At 42.8% G+C, this 19,731-nt stretch overlaps 2 protein-coding genes across 2 annotated transcripts; one reads left to right on the top strand and one right to left on the bottom strand.

Moving 5' to 3' along the window:
* Positions 1-5,959: 5,959 nt before the first annotated feature.
* On the top strand, positions 5,960-9,180 carry LOC129837137 (B-cell receptor CD22-like). Its single transcript, XM_055903048.1, has 5 exons — positions 5,960-6,018; positions 6,534-6,598; positions 6,850-7,116; positions 8,690-8,959; positions 9,089-9,180. Exons 1-5 carry the CDS (start codon positions 5,960-5,962, stop codon positions 9,178-9,180), a joined length of 753 nt encoding a protein of 250 aa, XP_055759023.1.
* A 1,273-nt stretch (positions 9,181-10,453) lies between these two features.
* LOC129837109 (B-cell receptor CD22-like) lies at positions 10,454-19,722 on the bottom strand. The gene is made up of 6 exons (XM_055903022.1): positions 19,023-19,722; positions 18,529-18,906; positions 11,780-12,043; positions 11,336-11,605; positions 11,062-11,161; positions 10,454-10,754 (listed from the first exon to the last, which is right to left on the bottom strand). Exons 1-6 carry the CDS (start codon positions 19,078-19,080, stop codon positions 10,682-10,684), a joined length of 1,143 nt encoding a protein of 380 aa, XP_055758997.1. The 5' UTR covers positions 19,081-19,722; the 3' UTR covers positions 10,454-10,681.
* Positions 19,723-19,731: the final 9 nt, after the last annotated feature.

Genomic DNA, 19,731 nt, shown 5'->3' with positions numbered 1-19,731 from the left:
ACCAAAAGAGGATGAGGACCCGTCCAGACCAGACCCTTACTGTGAGATACCCAGGAGAAGACACACCATCTGTAACGGAATTCTTCGTCCTCCTCGTCTGAGGAGGAGTAGGAGATATCGGACAAATATGCAGCGTGGTGAGTATTCATATTTATTTAGAATACTTGAAACAAACAAACAAAATAACGAATAAACTAACGAACACGAAACTGTCCCGTATGGTGAATAAACGCAGAAACAGGAACAATCACCCACAACCCACAATACAAAACAGCCTACCTAAATATGGTTCCCAATCAGAGACAATGACAAACACCTGCCTCTGATTGAGAACCATATCAGGCCAAACACATAGCAATAGACAAACTAGACAAACAACATAGAATGCCCACTCAGATCACACCCTGACCAAACAAAACATAGAAACATACACAGCAAACTATGGTCAGGGCATGACAGTACCCCCCCTTCCCAAGGTGCGGACTCCGGCCGCAAAACCTAAACCTATAGGGGAGGGTCTGGGTGGGCATCTGTCCGCGGTGGCGGCTCTGGTGCGGGACGTGGACCCCACTCCACCATAGTCATTTCCCGCTTCAGTGACCTCTTGGAGCGGCGACCCTCGCCACCGACCTTGAACTGGGAACCCTAATAAAGGGCCCCACTGGACTGAGGAGCGCCTCTGGACTGAGGGGCGCCTCTGGACTGAGGGGCAGCTCCGGACTGAGGGGCAGCTCAGGACTGAGGGGCAGCTCAGGACTGAGGGGCAGCTCAGGACTGAGGGGCAGCTCAGGACTGAGGGGCAGCTCAGGACTGAGGGGCAGCTCAGGACTGAGGGGCAGCTCAGGACTGAGGGGCAGCTCAGGACTGAGGGGCAGCTCCGCACTGAGGGGCAGCTCCGCACTGAGGGGCAGCTCCGCACTGAGGGGCAGCTCTGGACTGAAGGGCGGCTCAGGCGCCTCTGGACTGAAGGGCGGCTTAGGCGCCTCTGGACTGAAGGGCGGCTTAGGCGCCTCTGGACTGAAGGGCGGCTTAGGCGCCTCTGGACTGAAGGGCGGCTCAGGCGGCTCCTGACTGAAGGGCGGCTCAGGACAGACGGGCGGCTCAGGCGGCTCAGGCGGCTCAGGACAGACGGGCGGCTCAGGCGGCTCAGGCGGCTCAGGACAGACGGGCGGCTCAGGCGGTTCAGGCGGCTCAGGACAGACGGGCGGCTCAGGCGGCTCAGGACAGACGGGCGGCTCAGGACAGACGAGGCGCACTGTAGGCCTGGTGCGTGTTGCTGGAACTGGTGGTACCGGGCTGGGGACACGCACCTCTGGGCGAGTGCGGGGAGCAGGAACAGGGCATACTGAACCCTGGAGGCGCACTGAGGCCTGGTGCGTGGTGCCGGAACTGGTGGTACCGGGCTGGGGACACGCACCTCTAGGCGAGTGCGGGGAGCAGGAACTGGAGGCCTGGTACGTGGTGCTGCCACCGGAGGGCTGGTGCGTGGGGCTGCCACAGGAGAGCTGGTGCGTGGGGCTGCCACAGGAGGGCTGGTGCGTGGAGAAGGCACCGGATAGACCGGACCGTGGAGGCGCACTACAGGTCTCGAGCATCGAGCCTGCCCAACCCTACCTGGCTGAATGCTCACCGTAGCCTTGCCAGTGCGGCGAGGTGGAACAGGACGCACTGGGCTATGCACACATACTGGAAACACCACGTAGGGCTGGTGCCATGTACACCGGCCCGAGGAGACGCACTGGAGACCAGATGCGTAGAGCCGGCTTCATGGCACCTGGCTCGACACCGTGCGTATCTCCACATAAAACAGTGTCTGCCCAGACCATCTCTGTCCACAGTAAGCACGGGGAGTTGGCTCAGGTCTCCTACCTGACTTAGCTACACTCCCCGTGTGCCTCCCCCCAATACATTGTTGGGGCTGCCTCTCGGGCTTCCTTCCGCGCTTTCGTGCTGCTTCCTCATACCGCCACCTCTCCTCTTTCGCTGCCTCCAGCTCAGCCTTGGGGCGGCGATATTCTCCAGCTTGTGCCCAGGGTCCCTTGCCGTCCAGAATTTCCTCCCAGGTCCAGGCGTCCTGCGATCGCTGCTGCTGCTGCTGCCCGTTACCACGCTGCTTGGTCCTTTGGTGGTGGGTGATTCTGTAACGGAATTCTTCGTCCTCCTCGTCTGAGGAGGAGTAGGAGATATCGGACCAATACGCAGCGTGGTGAGTATTCATATTTATTTAGAATACTTAAAACAAACAAACAAAATAACGAATAAACTAACGAACACGAAACAGTCCCGTGTGGTGAACAAACACAGAAACAGGAACAATCACCCACAACCCCCAATACAAAACAGGCTACCTAAAAATGGCTCCCAATCAGAGACAACGACAAACACCTGCCTCTGATTGAGAACCATATCAGGCCAAACACATAGAAATAGACAAACTAGACAAACAACATAGAATGCCCACTCAGATCACACCCTGACCAAACAAAACAGAAATATACACAGCAAACTATGGTCAGGGCGTGACATCATCTGCAAACAATTGAGGGACGGCAACTGATTTCAGTAAATCTATTTAAATGAATCTGTATATATCTATATATTTTTTAAATGTAAATAATTAAATGTAAGGAAGGCTAGAGTGAGGGCAGGAGAGGCCCCACTGACAATTGTCTGTAGGCATTTATATGAGAAGTGTCTACGTGGTCTGAGAACCACTGGTAGTAGCAAGGTCTTATTTTAGGCATTTATGAGAAGTGTCTATGTGGTTGGGGAACCACTGAGAATAGCATAAGGTGCACAAGGTGCTATTCTATATGTATGGGAAGCGGCAAGACTATAGAGTCTATGGAGACCATAGCATTTATGATTATATAAACTATTGATACTATGATGCTGAGGGACTAGATGCCGAGGGACTATAGATGCTGAGAGACTATAGATGCTGTAGGGACCATTGCTATACTGTACCTATAGGGACTATGGATGCCATTGAAACTAATAATGATTGATGCTCAAGTACCATTGATACTGTAGAGACTATGGCTACTATGGAGACTATAGAGGAACTGCAGAAGATACACATGTATGCATAGAAGGTAACACCGAGTTATACAGGAGATTACTGAGTGTATTTGGGAATAGTACTAAGTGAATGTGGATGAATGTATTGTGTGCTTGACTAATTAACTGAACAGGTGTTTTCCCAGTGTGAGAGTTGTGTGAGTGTGGAAAGGACGTGTTAAGCTGTTTGGAATTTAGATAATAAGCTGATTGATTGAAATGTGGGTTTTATTAAGCTCTTTGGAATTTGGATATTAAAATGATTGATTGAAATTTGGATGTAAGAGGTTTGAAATTGAGCTATTAAATATTGAATGAATGAGAGCTTTCAGGGGACTAGCTCATGTGTGAAAGAGATGAATGAATGCACCCAACAGTTCTGTGAGCTGAGTTTTTCCATCTGTAATGTTAACTATGGGTCTGTCCAACACAGCCGTTGGATCTACAGGTGGAGTTTAATGTATAACGTTATTATGTATGGATATATGAACGTTACTAGAGATAAAGTAACATAATATTTGTATAATGTGTTATTATGATTATCTGATGAACTAAGAATAGAACAAAAATAATAATATACAACTAGCACACCCACACAAGTGGTGAAAAAAGTATCTAAACTTAAAAGGCTACAATTTATTGTACTCCTGAAACAGTTTTCGTTGATATCCCAAATGATGACATTCTAAACCAATTTGTGAGTAGGCAATATGGAGACTGCATCTGTTCCCCTGTTGTCTCAGGTGCCAGACTTATTATGGACGGAGCGCGACATCTACTGGGGACTAAGACATTGCCAACCCAGTTAATACATATTGATCCCTCTAAAGCATTACACATGAATCAAAAAATAGACATTTAATAAATATTGAAGCAGAAAGGGAATATCCAACAGAGATTGGTAATACAAATACAGAGCAATTTTTTTAAGGTATACTAAAATGAAAACAATGCCTTCCGATATGGAGAAAGTTATCATGTTTGTTTTGTTTTGTTGTAGCCCTTGCAAGAGGGGGAAAAGCAGAACATTGTTTGAGAGTGGTCCGTGTGTATTACGAGTAGTGATTGAGAATGTTTTTTTTCTACTGGAAAGTGTCACGACTTCCTCCGAGGTCGGTCCCTCTCCCTGTTCGGGCGACGTTCGGCGGTCGACGTCACCGGTCTTCTAGCCATCGCCGATCCACCTTTCATTTTCCATTTGTTTTGTCTTGTCTTCCCACACACCTGGTTTCAATTCCATCATTACATGTTGCGTGTTTAACCCTCTTTTCCCCCCATGTCCTTGTCCGGAATTGTTTATTGTAATGCTTGTGCACGTTATGCTGGTGTGTGATGGGTTTTACCCATTGATTATTGTACTGTTAACGGGGGTTTTATTTATTAAACTGCGCCGTTGTAAATCAGTTTTTGCTCTCCTGCGCCTGACTTCTCTGCCGCCAGTACGCATCCCTTACAGAAAGAGAAGAAGTGTTTCAGTTGAAAGAAACAGATTTTGGAGACTAGTGAAAGTAACAAGGTGAATGGTAATTGGCTTTCAGATAGCAATCCAATAATGCAATATTTTTTTTGTAATTTGAAGGAGTAAGACAGAGGGATTGAGCATTCGGACTGATATTAAATTAAATACCTTGATTATTTTAACAGTTCTAGAAACTTCAGAGTGTTTTCTATCCAATACTACCAATTGTATGCATATCCTAGCTTCTGGGCCTGAGTAACAGGCAGTTTACTTTGGGCACGCCATTCATCCGAATTTCCAAATACTGCCCCCTATCCCTAAAAAGTTAACCTTTCTGGTACAAGTGGGACGCTAGCGCTAGCCAGTGAAATTGCAGTGCGCCAAATTCAAAACAACAGAAATTCCATAATTAAAATCCTCAAACATATAGTATTATACACCATTTTAAAGATACACTTCTTGTAAATCCAACCACAGTGTCCGATTTCAAAAAGGATTTACAGCGAAAGCACACCATGCGATTATGTTAGGTCAGCGCCTAGTCACAGAAAACCATACAGCCATTTTCCAGCCAAGGAGAGGGCTCACAAAAGTCAGAAATAGCGATTAAATTAATCACTAACCTTTGATGATCTTCATCAGATGGCACTCACAGGACTTCATGTTACACAATAAATGTGTGTTTTGTTCGATAAAGTTCATCTTTATGTCCAAAAACCTCAGTTGAAATTGGCGCATTATGTACAGTAATCATTGTCTCAAACAAACATCCGGTGAAAATGCAGAGAGCCACATCAAATTACCGAAATACTCATCATAGACATTGATGAAAGATACAAGTGTTTAACATACATTTAAAGATACACTTCTCCTGAATGCAACCGCTGTGTCAGATTTCAAAAAGGCTTTACGGCGAAAGCACACCACGCGATTATGTTAGGTCAGCGCCTAGCCACAAAAACCATACAGCCATTTTCCAACCAAGGAGAGGTGTCACAAAAGCCAGAAATAGAGTTAAAATTAATCACTTACCTTTGATGATCTTCATCTGGTGGCACTCCCAGTTCGCCATGTTAGACAATAAATGTTTGTTTTGTTCAAAAATGTCCCTCTTTATGTCCAAAAACCTCCATTTTGTTGGTGCGTTTAGTTCAGAAATCCAAAAGCACAATGCACTCTCTCAACTTTAAGATGAAAAGTCAAAAAAGTACACTAAAAGTTAGTAGAAACATGTCAAACGATGTTTAAAATCAATCCTCAGGTTGTTTTTGTCATAAATAATCAATAATATTTCAACCGGACAAAAGCTTCGTCAAAAGAAAAGGTAAACAAGAAATGCGCGCTCCCGATCACGCGCTGGGCTCATGTCTGGAAATTTCCACTGTCCACTCATTGAAAGTGGTGTATCTCCCTCATTTTTCAGAGCAAAAGCCTGAAACAATGCCTAAAGACTGGCCACATGAAGAGGAAGCCATAGAGATTGTGAACTGGGTCCTAAAGTCTTTTTATGGTGGATAGGCTTTCAATGGAAAAACAGCCTTTCAAAATAATAGAACTTCCTGGTTGGATTTTCCTCAGGTTTTCGCCTGCCATATCAGTTCTGTTATACTCACAAACATTATTCTAACAGTTTTGGAAACTTTAGAGTGTTTTCTATCCAAATCTACTAATTATATGCATATCCTAGCTTCTGGGCCTGAGTAGCAGGCAGTTTAATTTGGGCATGCTTTTCATCCAAAATTCCGAATGCTGCCCCCTACCCTAGTGAAGTTTTAAATATACTATAATATATCAAGTGTATGATAACAGGGAGTACAATAGCACCAAAAGGCTCCACAGACAATTCATTCTCATTCCAACTTCTGCATTCTGCTTGTGACATGGTTATTATCACATCTCTCCATGGTATTTATTTGCATGGTAAGTATCTCTCTATGAGTTCTGCAGGAGGGTGAGTAGTGTTGTTTCTCTCTTTCTCTCTCAGTGTATCAAATACTTGTTCTCCCAACTGTAGCTATGATTACCCCTCAAGAGACACTGTCACAGACACCATCTGGTTCGCTAAGGAGACCAACACATGTACGGACATCTTTCAGAACCAGTCATTTAGTGGGTGTGTAGAATACCTTGGCAACAACAAGCACAACTGCCCATTGAGAATATGTACCTTAAGACTGAGTGATGCAAAAACATACCAATTCAGATTTCTGACAGACCATGATAAATGGTCGGATCGAAAAGGAGTTGTGTTGTCAGTTACAGGTAATGTTAAAATCAGTCGAATTGTTTGACCATTCATTATCATGAATAGGCTACATAAACGGTTTCAGTGACTTCCTGCCTGGTTTCTTTCTTCTCTCTACAAGGGCTGACAGCTGATGTAAACCCTGCCACTGTGAGAGAGGGAGAGAGGGTGACACTAACATGTGACACAACCTGTACACTGAGTGACCATCCCACTATTGTCTGGTTCAGGGATGGACACTCAGTACACAACACAGAATTCCTGGCCAGCATTCAGGATGCTGGCAGCTACCAATGTGCTGCTCGAGGTCAAGATCATCTCTCCTCTGATTCAGTGTTTCTTGATATACAATGTGAGTAAATACCTCACCTAATTAATGTGAGGAGATCATTTTAGGCATATTCAAGCAGCTATCTACGTTCAAAGCTCTGCACCAAAGATTTGGTGATTCAGAAATGTGTTCATTTAATTGCATTATGTTGCAAATAAAGTTAAATTCAAGGTCTATTATGAATTTCTGGTAAAATAATAGGAGTGATTTTGAAAGAACTGTATTGATGAAATAGTGCTCTCCAATATCAGCTTTTGTCAGGTTGGTCTGAATGACAATGGCAGTGCCTATTTGCTGAGTGTGCCTTTGTGTGTTAACATTGTGGTTACTTGTAGGGGAAGTTATGCAAAGTGACAATGGTGTTAATGATGACAGGGTATGGTGAGAGGAAATAACAAAGGGAATTATAGGCTACTAACAGAATGTATAGAAAATATTCCGACCTATTAGATATACTGGAAACACTTACGGGGATGAAAGTTCAGTGTTATGATTCGGTGAAATATATGGGCAACATAATGTGTGGGGAGAGGTACTGTAGTAGTGTTGTTCTAGAGATATGCTCATCATTACTTCCTCTTCTACAGATGCTCCAAATAATGTCACATTGTCAGTCAGTCCATCTGGAGATGTTGTTAAGGGTAGCTCAGTCACTCTCACCTACAGCTGCAGTGCAAACCCCCCTGTGTTGACCTACAACCTGTATAGGGAGAATGCACAGCCCCTTGCAAGTCTGACACCAGCACAGTCAGTATCAACACAGCCAGATCTAATGTAACTAACCTCGATGTTCATTGTGGGTATTGGCAGTTTAATTGACCGTCAGAATTCAGTGGAGGCTGCTGGAGGCTGCTGAGGGGATGTCCATAATAATGGCTGGAATCAAGTGAATGTAATGCTATACAACATTCACACCATTCTGGGCATTATTATGAGTTGTCTTCCCCTCAGCAGTTTCCACCGTCAGAATGTATGAGCTGTAGGCCAACAAGACTGTGGTGCCAATAGGACCTTTGAATACAAAGTCTGCGAAAGAACATTCTCTTCCCCAATGTATAATTTGTTGTCACTTTCAGACCCTTTAGGACACCTCTGTGTCAGTCAGTCCCTCTGGTCCAGTGGGAGAGGGCAGGTTTCTGAATCTGACCTGTAGCAACCATGCTAACCCAGCAGTGAGCTACACCTGGTACCTTGTCAATGGGAGCAGCCCTATCCAGTCAGGGACTTATTTGATACTTGAGGAGGTCTCTCCTGCTAACTCAGAGAGGTATTACTGGGAGGCACGGAACAAAGATGGAGCCCTCAACTCATCCTTCATGGTTCTTAGTGTTTCTGTGTAGGTTAAGTCTGCTTGCGGGGATGTTCCTTTTTTGTCCAAAGTTGTTTGTGCTTGCTTAAAAGGGAAGCAGGTTGTTAAAATGTTATGTTGTTGGGCAAGAGACAGTGTAATCTCCAAGATACTGCATAGGAACGGTTTTACGCTACAGTGGAATATAGATGAAATTAACACAACCGTGTTGGGAAGGACTGTTTGGAATAATCATAACCAAATATACAGCAGATATGACCTTTTTATCATTTCTACTTGCTTTAGATGCCCCAAGGAACACCTTGGTGTCAGTCAGTCCCTCTGGTCCAGTGGTAGAGGGAAGCTCTGTGAACCTGACCTGCAGCAGTCATGCCAACCCAGGAGTGGATAACTACACCTGGTTTAAGAAGGATGGAACAGACATCTCACAGACAGGGCCAGGAGAGGTGTTGAGATTGACCTCTCTAACCTCCTCTGACAGTGGACAGTACTTCTGTGAGGCCAGGAACAAAGAAGGGGCTCACAACTCTACTGTTCTGTCTCTGATCCTGCAGGGTCAGTATGGAAGCAAATGTTATGTTCTACTGTCCAGTGAAATGTCCTGTTGTCCTGAACCAATGTATTTCATGTGGGAATTCCCTTGATCTGAATGTTTTGCGTTCATGTATCCTGTGTCATTTTCAGAAACAAATACTGTCCAAATTGCAGTTTACATCAGTTCCGCAGCTGCAGTTTTCATGGTGATCATACTTATTGTGTTCGTATGGATGTGGTAAGTCTAGAAACACTGTGTACTCAGTTCAATATCATAATGTAGAGTATGATGGCCTGTCCCCTCAAAGAAATGTGTTTTCTTTGACAGGAAGAGCCCGTTCAAATGATGTAAAAATACTGCTGTGGACAAAGAGGTGAGTAGAATACAGCATGTACACCCCAATTCACAATACAAATCGCATGTCAGTGCAATAGTGTTATCTGCAGGTTCATGGTATTTGAACAATGTTCTACTCCACTGTTGCCAAACCTGAAGCCTGAACATATCCTTTCATAATGTTGAATAAACTAAGCAGCATTGAAACACTGTTAAGATTTGTAAAGTATGCAATTAATAAGTAGTTCAGGTAAAATATGTATATGTCTTGTACTGTACTGTACTTGTAATGTCTGTGTCTCAGGTGTGACGATGAGCTTCCATTGCTTGTGAATGCTTCTATCTTGATAATTCAATGATTGATCCAGAAATTCCATTGGCTGACTGTTTCTTTTTTTGTTTGAGGTGTGACCACCAAGGGGAAGGTGCTGGTAAGAGGGAAGTGGCTGGTTTAGTTTTTAACTATCTGACTAAGTTTGAGAGAATATTGTTGATTTATCTTGAATTGAAGTTGAATTCATGTTTTGTTAGATCTTCCCTCGACTGCACCAGAACCTGTATTTTTGGTTGTTTAGTTAGTTTGTTTTATTAATTATGTACTGTTATGACCTCCTTTTTGACCAGGCTGAGAAAGAGTCTCAGTAATTCAGTTTGTATTCACTAATGGAGGAGAATTATTTTTTTTTAAACTTACAACCTGTTGTTGACTTATTTATTTTGCCACTCAACTCAAACTTGAAGAACTTGTATATAATGCAGCGGTCTAAGGCACTGCATCTCAGTGCAAAATGTGTCATTACAGTCCCAGGTTCAAATCTAGGCTGTATCACATCCGTCTGTGATTGGGAGTCCCATAGGGCGGCGCACAATTGGCCCAGCGCCGATGGGTAGGCCGTCATTGTAAATAGAATTTGTTCTTAACTGACTTGCCTAGGTAAGTAAAGGTTACATTTAAAAAGAAAAGAAAAATAGGCAGAGCTCAGCCTGGGGTAGCATTGCATTGTGACATATGGTTATGTTATATATACAGTATGTTATGATACATTTTTAAATCTTTGTAATTCAATTGAAATATATATTTACATATATTGAAACTAATCTCTGGTTGTCGTTTCACTTTTGGTCATCCAGTACTCAACAACTCTCCATCATAAAATAAGTAAATTACAGTAGGCCTATTACAGTGAAATTACTTATTTTCTACAGTAGAGAGCTGAAGGTGCACAGTACATTATACAGATATTACTGTACATGTTATTAAAGAATACAGCTGGACACAGCTACACAACAGTGCCACTGTGTGGCAGTAAACTGGGCACAACATCTCCCACCAGAGTTAATTCAGTTCCCTTTCAGTTCCTGTTAATTTAAGTGTCTCATTTGTTATGGTCATCCTTTATGTAGTATTATGGTAATGGCTGCTGGATGGTGGTCTCTGTAAGACTGTAACCTTGTTGACTTGATGCTGGGAGAGTTTTCCTGTTGGGGAAAGTTGTTATGGATCAGACTTATCATTTAATAAACTTAGTATATTGACTTTATTTTCTACTGGAGATTCTCTGTTTTGGTTGATAATGTTTTCTGTTTCCACTAAATGCATCAGATGGAAGACTACAATACAGTTAATAGACAATATAAAGTTATACTGTAGATATCAAATGAAAAGAAAACTCTCAAGGGTACAGGAGTTGTAGAATTATATACAGCACAAACCAATACATAAAGAGATTACAGATTACATCACTGTAATTTTAGCTCTTAAACATATTGTAACTTTATCACTCACCTCCTAATGCAAGCCACTGTTATAATGATGATCAGTGTCAGAGCGATGGGGATCCCCACTGTCACCACCAACCTCCACAGTATGGAGGACTGGCCATTTACTGCAGAGAATAAACTACTGTAAGCTCTATAGGCCAGGGATAGCTTCACACTCGTGTACATACTGTCATTTGTTTCAATGGAAAATGTACAATAACAGGTGGCATAATCTTGATGTTATATTACAGACTAGACTAGAAATACTGTATATTTTCAATGCATCCCCTTGCACCTACCTTTCCCCACAGTCATGGTAACAGTATAGCTCTGTGATCCATGCTTGTTCATCGCTACACAGCAGTACTGCCCACTGTCCTCAAGGCTGATGTTAGTGATGCTGTAACTCTGCCCTGACCCTCTCAGTGAAGCTTGGGATCCTGTCCTCTGAAACCAGGTGTAGCGCTCTACTGCAGGGTTGGCATCACTGCTGCAGGACAGAGTCACAGAGCTGCCCATCACTAGCTCCCCAAAAGGATTGACTGACACTGATGTGTTCTTTGGAGCATCTGAAGGCAGAGAAAGGTAAAAAACTTTATTTTACAGTATAGTTTCCTATATTTGGGTAACAATGAGAGAAGTCTGGTACGTACTAACCTGTCAGAGAGCGTCGCAAAAAAACTCATGACAAACATTGTTACTGATTCATTCATTATCTGTGATTGTGATTTCAAAGTACTTACACTGGACATTAATAGACAACGCTGAGGAGTGGATTGGTCTATTAGTGGTCAGGGCCTCACAGTAGTAGTTTCCACTGTCTGTTGCGCTGATATTGGTGATGGTCATCATCTGTCTCTTATCACCAGCCGCGTAGCCTCCAGTCTTGTACCAGGTGTAGCCCTCCACTGGAGTGTGGGCAGTTCTACAGCAGAATAACGTCACTGAGCTGCCCTCAACAACATCACCAGAGGGACTGAGGGACACTGCTACTTCACTGGAATGATCTGAAAGTAGACAAGAGATGTGTAAGCAATTTTTGTATGTATTAAACCAGGCAAGACAGTTAAGAACAAATTCTTATTTACAATGACGGCCTACCCCGGCCAAACCCGGACGACGCTGGGCCAATTATGCGCCACCCTATGGGACTCCCCATCACAGCTGGATGTGATTCAGCCTGGATTCAAACCAGGGACTGTAGTGACGCCTCTTGCACTGAGATGCAGTGCTTTAGACCGCTGCGCCACTCCGGAGCCCAATAAGACATACCAGACAGATAACAGTACAGGGCACATCGGATTATTTGTCTATTCCTGTTTTAAATGGAAATACACTGGAATGTCTATCCATATGTTGTTGTTGTGTTTGTAGTGGTGGCTGTCTGGGCAGTATTGTGAGTCAGAGGCGGTGGGTGGGTGGTCACCCAAAGGACGATTCCATACCGACAGTCAAGACCATGTGACTTCCTGCTACAATTCCGCAATTTTTGCATACAGTAGTTGTGGTCGTAGGACATGCAACTATACCATCAGGTTTTAAAGTATAATAACTTCTTAGTTACAAGAGAGCTCTCACTGTTGTTGTCAACAGCTGGTACTGTACATACAGATAACAATAGCATTGTCATTATTACTCAGAAAGACTTTCAGTAAGTTAATGAGAAAATGTGTAAATATTGAGAAATTGACAAACTTTCTGAGGAACTGTAAGAATACTATGAGAGTCTCTCTGAATCATGTGATCATACTGAAACAAGGAAGCAATGGCTCCTCCTCAGAGTGACTCAGAAATTATGGTGACATCCATTTCATTGGAACTTCTGAGGCTTGTGGTCAGACCTGATCTCTATGCAGACAAGCTGGAAGCTGACCACAACTTCAACAGCTCTCCTATTCTCATGAGTCAAATAGTTACACACTAAAATGTACAGTACCAGTCAAAAGTTTGGACACACCGATTCATTCAAGGATTTTTATTTTGACTATTTTCTACATTGTAGAATAATAGTGAAGATATCAAATCTATGAAATTACACATATGGAATCATGTTAAACAAATCAAATATATTTTAGATTTGAGATTCTTCAAAGTAACCAGCCTTGATGACAGCTTTGCATACTCTTGGCATTCTCTCAACCAGCTTCATTATGTAGTCGCCTGAAATGCATTTCCATTAATGGGTGTGTATTGTTAAAAGTTCATTTGGGGAATTTCTTTCCTTCTTAATGCGTTTGAGCCAATCAGTTGTATTGTGACAAGGTAGGGGTGGTTTACAGAAGATAGCCTTATTTGGTAAAAGACCAAGTCCATATTATGGCAAGAACAGCTCAAATAAGCAAAGAGAAACGACAGTCCATCATTACTTTAAGACATGAAGGTCAGTCAATCCGGAACATTTCAAGAACTTTGAAAGTTTCTTCAAGTGCAGTCGCAAAAACCATCAATCACCATGATGAAACTAGCTCTCATGAGGACCACCACAGGAAAAGAAGACCCAGAGTTACCTTTGCTGCAGAGGATAAGTTCATTAGAGTTACCATCCTCAGAAATTCCAGCCCAAATAAATGCTTCACAGAGTTCAAGTAACAGACATATCTCAACATCAACTGTTCAGAGGAGACTGTGTGAATCAGGCCTTCATGGTCAAATTTCTGCAAAGAAATCACTACTAAAGGACACCAATAATAAGAAGAGACTTGCTTGGGCCAAGAAACATGAGCAATGGACATTATACTGGTGGAAATCTGTCCTTTGGTCTGATGGTTCCAACCACCGTGTCTTTGTGAGACGCAGAGTGGGTGAACGGATGATTTTTGCATGTGTGGTTCTCACCTTGAAGCATGGAGGAGGAGGTGTGATGGTGTGGGGGTGCTTTGCTGGTGACATTGTCACTGATTTATTTAGAATTCAAGGCACACTTAACAAGTATGGCTACCACAACATTCTGCAGCAATACTCCATCACATCTGGTTTGCACTTAGTGGGACTATCATTTGTTTTTTTAACAGGACAATGACCCAACACACTTCCAGGCTGTGTAAGAACTATTTGACCAAGAAGGAGAGTGATGGAGTTCTGCATCAGATGACCTGGCCTCCACAATCACCCGACCTCAACACAATTGAGATGGTTTGGGATGAGTTGGACCGCAGAGTGAAGGAAAAGCAGCCAAAAAGTGCTCAGCATATGTGGGAACTCCTTCAAGACTGTTGGAAAAGCATTCCAGGTGAAGCTGGTTGAGAGAATGCCAAGAATGTGCATAGCCGTCATCAAGACAAAAGGTGGCTACTTTGAAGAATCTAAAATCTAAAATATATTTTGATTTGTTAAACACTTTTTTTGTTGCTACATGATTCCATGTGTGTTATTTAATAGTTTTGATGTCTTCACTATTATTCTACAATGTAAAAATAAAGAAAAACCCTTGAATGAGTAGGTGTGTCCAAACTTTTGACTGGTACTGTATGTACAGGAAACAACCTTGAATGCTGATATGAAATGTTTGTGTTTTGAACATGTAACGATGCATTACAGCATCCCTCCTACTTCTTATGGCTGAAGGGGCAGTATTGAGTAGCTTGGATGAAAGGTGCCCATTGTAAACGGCCAGCTCCTCAGTCTCAGTTGCTAATATATGCATATTATTATTAGTATTGGATAGAAAACACGCTAAAGTTTCTAAAACTGTTTGAATTAAGATCCCGGCTGCATCCCGCTACCAGGATCGACATGACAGCAGCCAGATAAAGTGCAGGGCGCCAAATTCAAACAACAGAAATCTCATAATTAAAATTCCTCAAACATACATGTGTCTTATATCATTTTCAAGGTATTCTTGTTGTTAATCCCACCAAAGTGTCTGATTTAAAATATGCTTTTCAGCGAAAGCACCACAAACGATTATGTTTGGTCACCACCAAACCACAATAAGCACAGCCATTTTTCCAGCGAAAGATAGCAGTCAGAAAAACCAGAAATAGAGATAAAACGAATCACTAACCTTTGATTATCTTCATCAGATGACACTCATAGGACTTCATATTACACAATACATGCATGTTTTGTTTGATAAAGTTCATATTTATAACAAACAATCTGAGTTTACATTGGCGCGTTACATTCACTAGTTCCAAAAACGTCAAGTGATTTTGCATAGCCACATTGTTTCAACAGAAATACTCATCATAAATGTAGATGATAATACAAGTTATACACATGGAATTATAGATATACCTCTCCTTAATGCAACCGCTGTGTCAGATTTCAAAAAAACTTTACGGAAAAAGCAAATCATGCAATAATCTGAGACGGAGCTCAGAACAATTGCCAAATTAGCCGCCATGTTGGGGTCAACAGAAACCAGAAAATACATGATAAATGTTTCCTTACCTTTGATGAACTTCATCAGAATGCAGTCCTAGGAATTCCAGGTCCACAATAAATGCTTGATTTGTTCGATAATGTCCGTTATTTATGTCCAATTAGCTACTTTGGTTAGCGCCTTTGGTAAACAATTCCAAAGTCACAAAGCGCCTCCACTATAACGTGACGAAATGTCCAAAAGTTCCGTAACAGTCAGTAGAAACATGTCAAACAATGTACTGAATCAATCTTTAGAATGTTGTTAACATACATCTTGAATAACGTTCCAACCGGAGAATTAGATTGACTTCAGAAGAGCGGTGGAACGGACGTCCTCCTCATGTGAAGGCGCATGGTGAATGCGTGATCAGCTCGTGGCAGTGATTATTAATTCCTGTCTCCTTCGGCCCCCCTTCACATTAGAGTCATCAGACAAAGTTCTGTTGACTGTTGACATCTAGTGGAAGCCGTAGGAAGTGAAAACTCATCCATGTCTCGCTGTAATTTCATTGAGAGCTTGGTTGAAAATCTGCCACCTCAGAAACAATTCAAACAGGAAGTGGAACTTCTCAGGGTTTTGCCTGCCGTATGAGTTCTGTTATACTCACAGACATAATTCAAGTAGTTTTAGAAACTTCAGAGTGTTTTCTATCCAATATGAATAATAATATGCATATATTAGCAACTTTAATATGGGCACCTCTGTGCACCTTTCATCCAAGCTACTCAATACTGCCCCTGCAGCCATACAAATGTGGTTTCTACTGACAATTGAGATGTACAAACTATGGCATAAGGGAACGATGAGGCAATCCGTAATTTTTAATTAAGACATTAATGAGCGAGCTAAGACGGACGTAGTCAATATAACTATTTGTTCAGCACTTTTGAAATGCTCCCGGGTGGCGCAGTGGTCTAGGGCACTGCATCGCAGTGCTAGCTGCGTCACCAGAGTCTCTGGGTTTGCGCCCAGGCTCTGTCACAGCCGGCCGCAACCGGGAGGTCCGTGGGGCGACGCACAATTGGCATAGCGTCGTCCGGGTTAGAGAGGGTTTGGCCGGTAGGGATATCCTTGTCTCAGTATGTAAAAATGTAATAAAATGTATGCACTCTACTGTAAGTCGCTCTGGATAAGAGCGTCTGCTAAATGACTAAAATGTAAATGTAAATGTACAGTGTACAGTGACAGAATTCAGAACATGGGCCATTCTTACAGTATTCTCCCTGTACACCAAGTCAGAACCGTAGGATAAATAAAGCGGCATATAAGCAGACAATGAAAGCTCTTACAATATTCAATGATGACAGGCTATAGGTGCACCACCAAGTCAGAACAGGTGGCTAGTTATGAGGGGAAAGGGATCAAATTGGGCTACTAACAGCTTACTACAAAACATGCACTTTGTATTACTTTCTTAGCTACAGTATACAGTGGCAATTTTAGCATGTAAATCTTGGTGGGGCAAAAAATAAATAATTGTGTGCTGCTGCCAGCAAAGCCACTACTCAACACAACACTAAACAATACATTATTTGCACTACAACGGTGACAAACGGTGACAACAAACTGGCCTACATAAAGCTGTCCCGACAGCAGAGTCCCAACAGCAGTCCCAACACCTTACCATTGTTACACCTGGCTATCAGCTGAGCCTTGTCTGGCAGAGAAACAGTTAATTCAACCTAATTTACTGCCTTTTAAAAAACATAGCTGATATGGCTGACTTGCTTAAACAAATGTGGTTTCTACTGACAACTGAGATGTACAAACTATGGCATAAGAGGCAATCCGTAATTTCGATTAAGACATTAATGAGCGAGCTAGGACGGACGTAGTCAATATAACTATTTGTTTAGTACTTTTGAAACGTACAGCGACAGAATTCAGAACATCGGCAGTATACATATCTCCCTGACATATTACATCATTTATGCAGCAGCATACAATACATTTTTGGACTCACCTTGTTGTTCTGTGCTCACTAGTCATCAAACTTTGTCATCAAAGTCTGCCATTCTCTGGATTTTTGGTGCTTTCAAGACAACTGTGTATGTAGTTCTGTCCTTAAGCTGTTCTTGTCTATTAATGTTAATGTATTATGTCATGTTTCATGTTTTGTGTGGACCCCAGGAAGAGTAGCTGCTGCTTTTGCAATAGCTAATGGGGATCCTAATAAAATGCCAAAAATACGAACTGGGAACTCAACAAAAAAAAAATTGAATCATGATGACGTCAGTGATCTTCAGGCCGTAGCTCTAGAAAGAGGCCCGAGTTCCGGATTTACAATTAGGACCTGGATGAAAGTTCAAAACGTATTTTCCCAGTCGTAGATCATTTTTCCCCAAGTTCCGAGTTGTCTTGAACTCACTAAAGTCAGATTTTGCAGTTCCGAGTTAACAGTTGTTTTGAGCGTGGTAAAAATCATGCTTCATTGACAGCATGGCCAATGTTGAAAGTTTATCCTTTTAAATTAGGAAAAGAGACCCTTAATCTTAGACTTGGGACCACACATCCACTTCACTGAATAGCAGGCTAATGATTGCTTTGCAATGCTTGCAGTTAGCCACTGATTGCTTCCAAACAACTTATTGTTGAATTGGCCAATGAGCACCGATACGTTTTATCTATAATTTATCTTCATATGACAAGGATTGAAAAGGATTTGCCAGTAGATTGTCGACTTGATTCATGATGATGACTGCTTATCTAGCTTGCTAGCTAAGATTTTGAAAGTATGATGTTGACATGATCAGTCCAATCAAAGCATCGGTAGATATAACGTGATTTGACGTAATTCTATCTGTGGCCAATGACCTTGAGCCTTCTTGGATGAGCACTTCTAATGTAAATCTGTGGCAGCACCCAGGGGGCATGAATTTCCGAGCTCTCCCCTGTAGATTTTGTTGTGACATAGTGTCCCCATGAGTGACAGAACACTGAGCCAAGAGAACATTACTAACCCCTATGCTCTAAAAAGAGACCATGTTTGTATGAGGCTTTATTAACTCAATGCGGCTTTATTAACTCACCACTGGTCAGTTGCTATCTACATATAATCATTGACCACAAGGCATATTTACACAAAATACATGTCAAAAAAACATATAATAAGCACTGTTGTCTTACCTGCCACTAGCAGGGTTACTCCAGGCTGTCCAGGAGGCTTCTCCACTGGGTGGTTGGTGATAAAATAGAAGACGTATGTCCCGCTATCAGACCTCCTCAGATCAGAGATCCTCAGGGAGCAGTTCCTGGTTCCTTCCTTCCCCAGGTACTCCACTCTGCCCTGGGAGGCTGGCTCAGGGAAGATGCCCTGGCTATGGTACACATACCTGGGGGTGATGCAGCGGCTCTGGTCCCGGCACCACATCTCAGACAGCACCCTGTAGGGCTGAGGGTAGTCGTAGGAGCAGGGGAGGACCACAGACGAGCCGGCCACGGCACACAGGGGAGCGGAGGGGACACGCACAGCCCAGTCACTACAGAGGACACCCACACAGCAGCCTGGGATACAAGGAATGAATGAATATGATTTACAATACAATACTTGGTATGTCTATTCACATACCATGCTAAAAGTGTGCTCCGTATGATAATGATGAATATGATGTCAGTCTTACCTTGCAGGATAAGTGAGAGCAGCCTCATCCAGCCAGTCTGGAAGACTCCCAAAGCCATCTCTGACGCTCCCCCACTTCCTTTGCTCACTGTCCTTCTTTACATTAGCAGCGAAGACCTCGACAGTGTCTGTCTTTCTGTCTGTCACTCACTTCTCTTTTTCCTAACTAGGAACTGGTCAAGGATATTGAGAAACAAAAATAGACGTGTAGATAGACTGAAAAAATAGACAAAAATAGACTGTTGCTGCCTTATAATGTCACTGTCTCTAAACAAGCTAGAGCCTGTTTTTGGTCCTGTCTATTTAGACCTTGCTCACAATGAGCATCCATTATATGCAGATCTATGCCTACAGACCTGTCTAGTTCCAGTCTTATCCCAGCCCCCTGTTTACACCCTATTGTTTAGACATTAATGTTTCACTGTCCTGCACTGTCCATTAAGCTCCTGTGGCATGGTGTTAACCTCTGTACTGGCCTACCCATGCCTCAACTTCAATGCACTTTGGTATATCGCCTGGAACATTACCTAAACTTAACACATACATGTGAAACTAGGAAACGGTATCTCAATTGAAGGGGTTGTTAACGGTTACACTTGATTAACCATGGTCTTTAAAAACAAAAGGGCTTTAAGCCTGTGCTCTGCTCTGCAGGTGCCATTTGACCGATATCTCATGACGTCACCTGTGTGCTACCTTGACCGTTTCTA

The sequence above is a fragment of the Salvelinus fontinalis genome, chromosome 38, assembly GCF_029448725.1.
Source record: "Salvelinus fontinalis isolate EN_2023a chromosome 38, ASM2944872v1, whole genome shotgun sequence".
In the NCBI taxonomy this organism is placed as follows: domain Eukaryota; kingdom Metazoa; phylum Chordata; class Actinopteri; order Salmoniformes; family Salmonidae; genus Salvelinus; species Salvelinus fontinalis.
Note: the sequence above shows the minus strand (reverse complement) of the source record. Positions and strands in the feature narration are given on the sequence as shown.

Bases quoted from the DNA above. Each gene is read 5' to 3' on its own strand.
- LOC129837137 (XM_055903048.1), top strand. From the start codon at position 5,960: ATGCCTAAAGACTGGCCACATGAAGAGGAAGCCATAGAGATTGTGAAC. The intron at 6,019-6,533 runs GTCTTTTTATGG...TCCCAACTGTAG, and splicing joins ATTGTGAACTGGGTCCTAAA to CTATGATTACCCCTCAAGAG. The intron at 7,117-8,689 runs GTGAGTAAATAC...TACTTGCTTTAG, and splicing joins AGTGTTTCTTGATATACAAT to ATGCCCCAAGGAACACCTTG.
- LOC129837109 (XM_055903022.1), bottom strand. From the start codon at position 19,080: ATGGCTTTGGGAGTCTTCCAGACTGGCTGGATGAGGCTGCTCTCACTT. The intron at 18,907-19,022 runs GTAAGACTGACA...CTTGTATCCCAG, and splicing joins GCTCTCACTTATCCTGCAAG to GCTGCTGTGTGGGTGTCCTC. The intron at 11,162-11,335 runs GTAGGTGCAAGG...TATTCTCTGCAG, and splicing joins TACCATGACTGTGGGGAAAG to TAAATGGCCAGTCCTCCATA.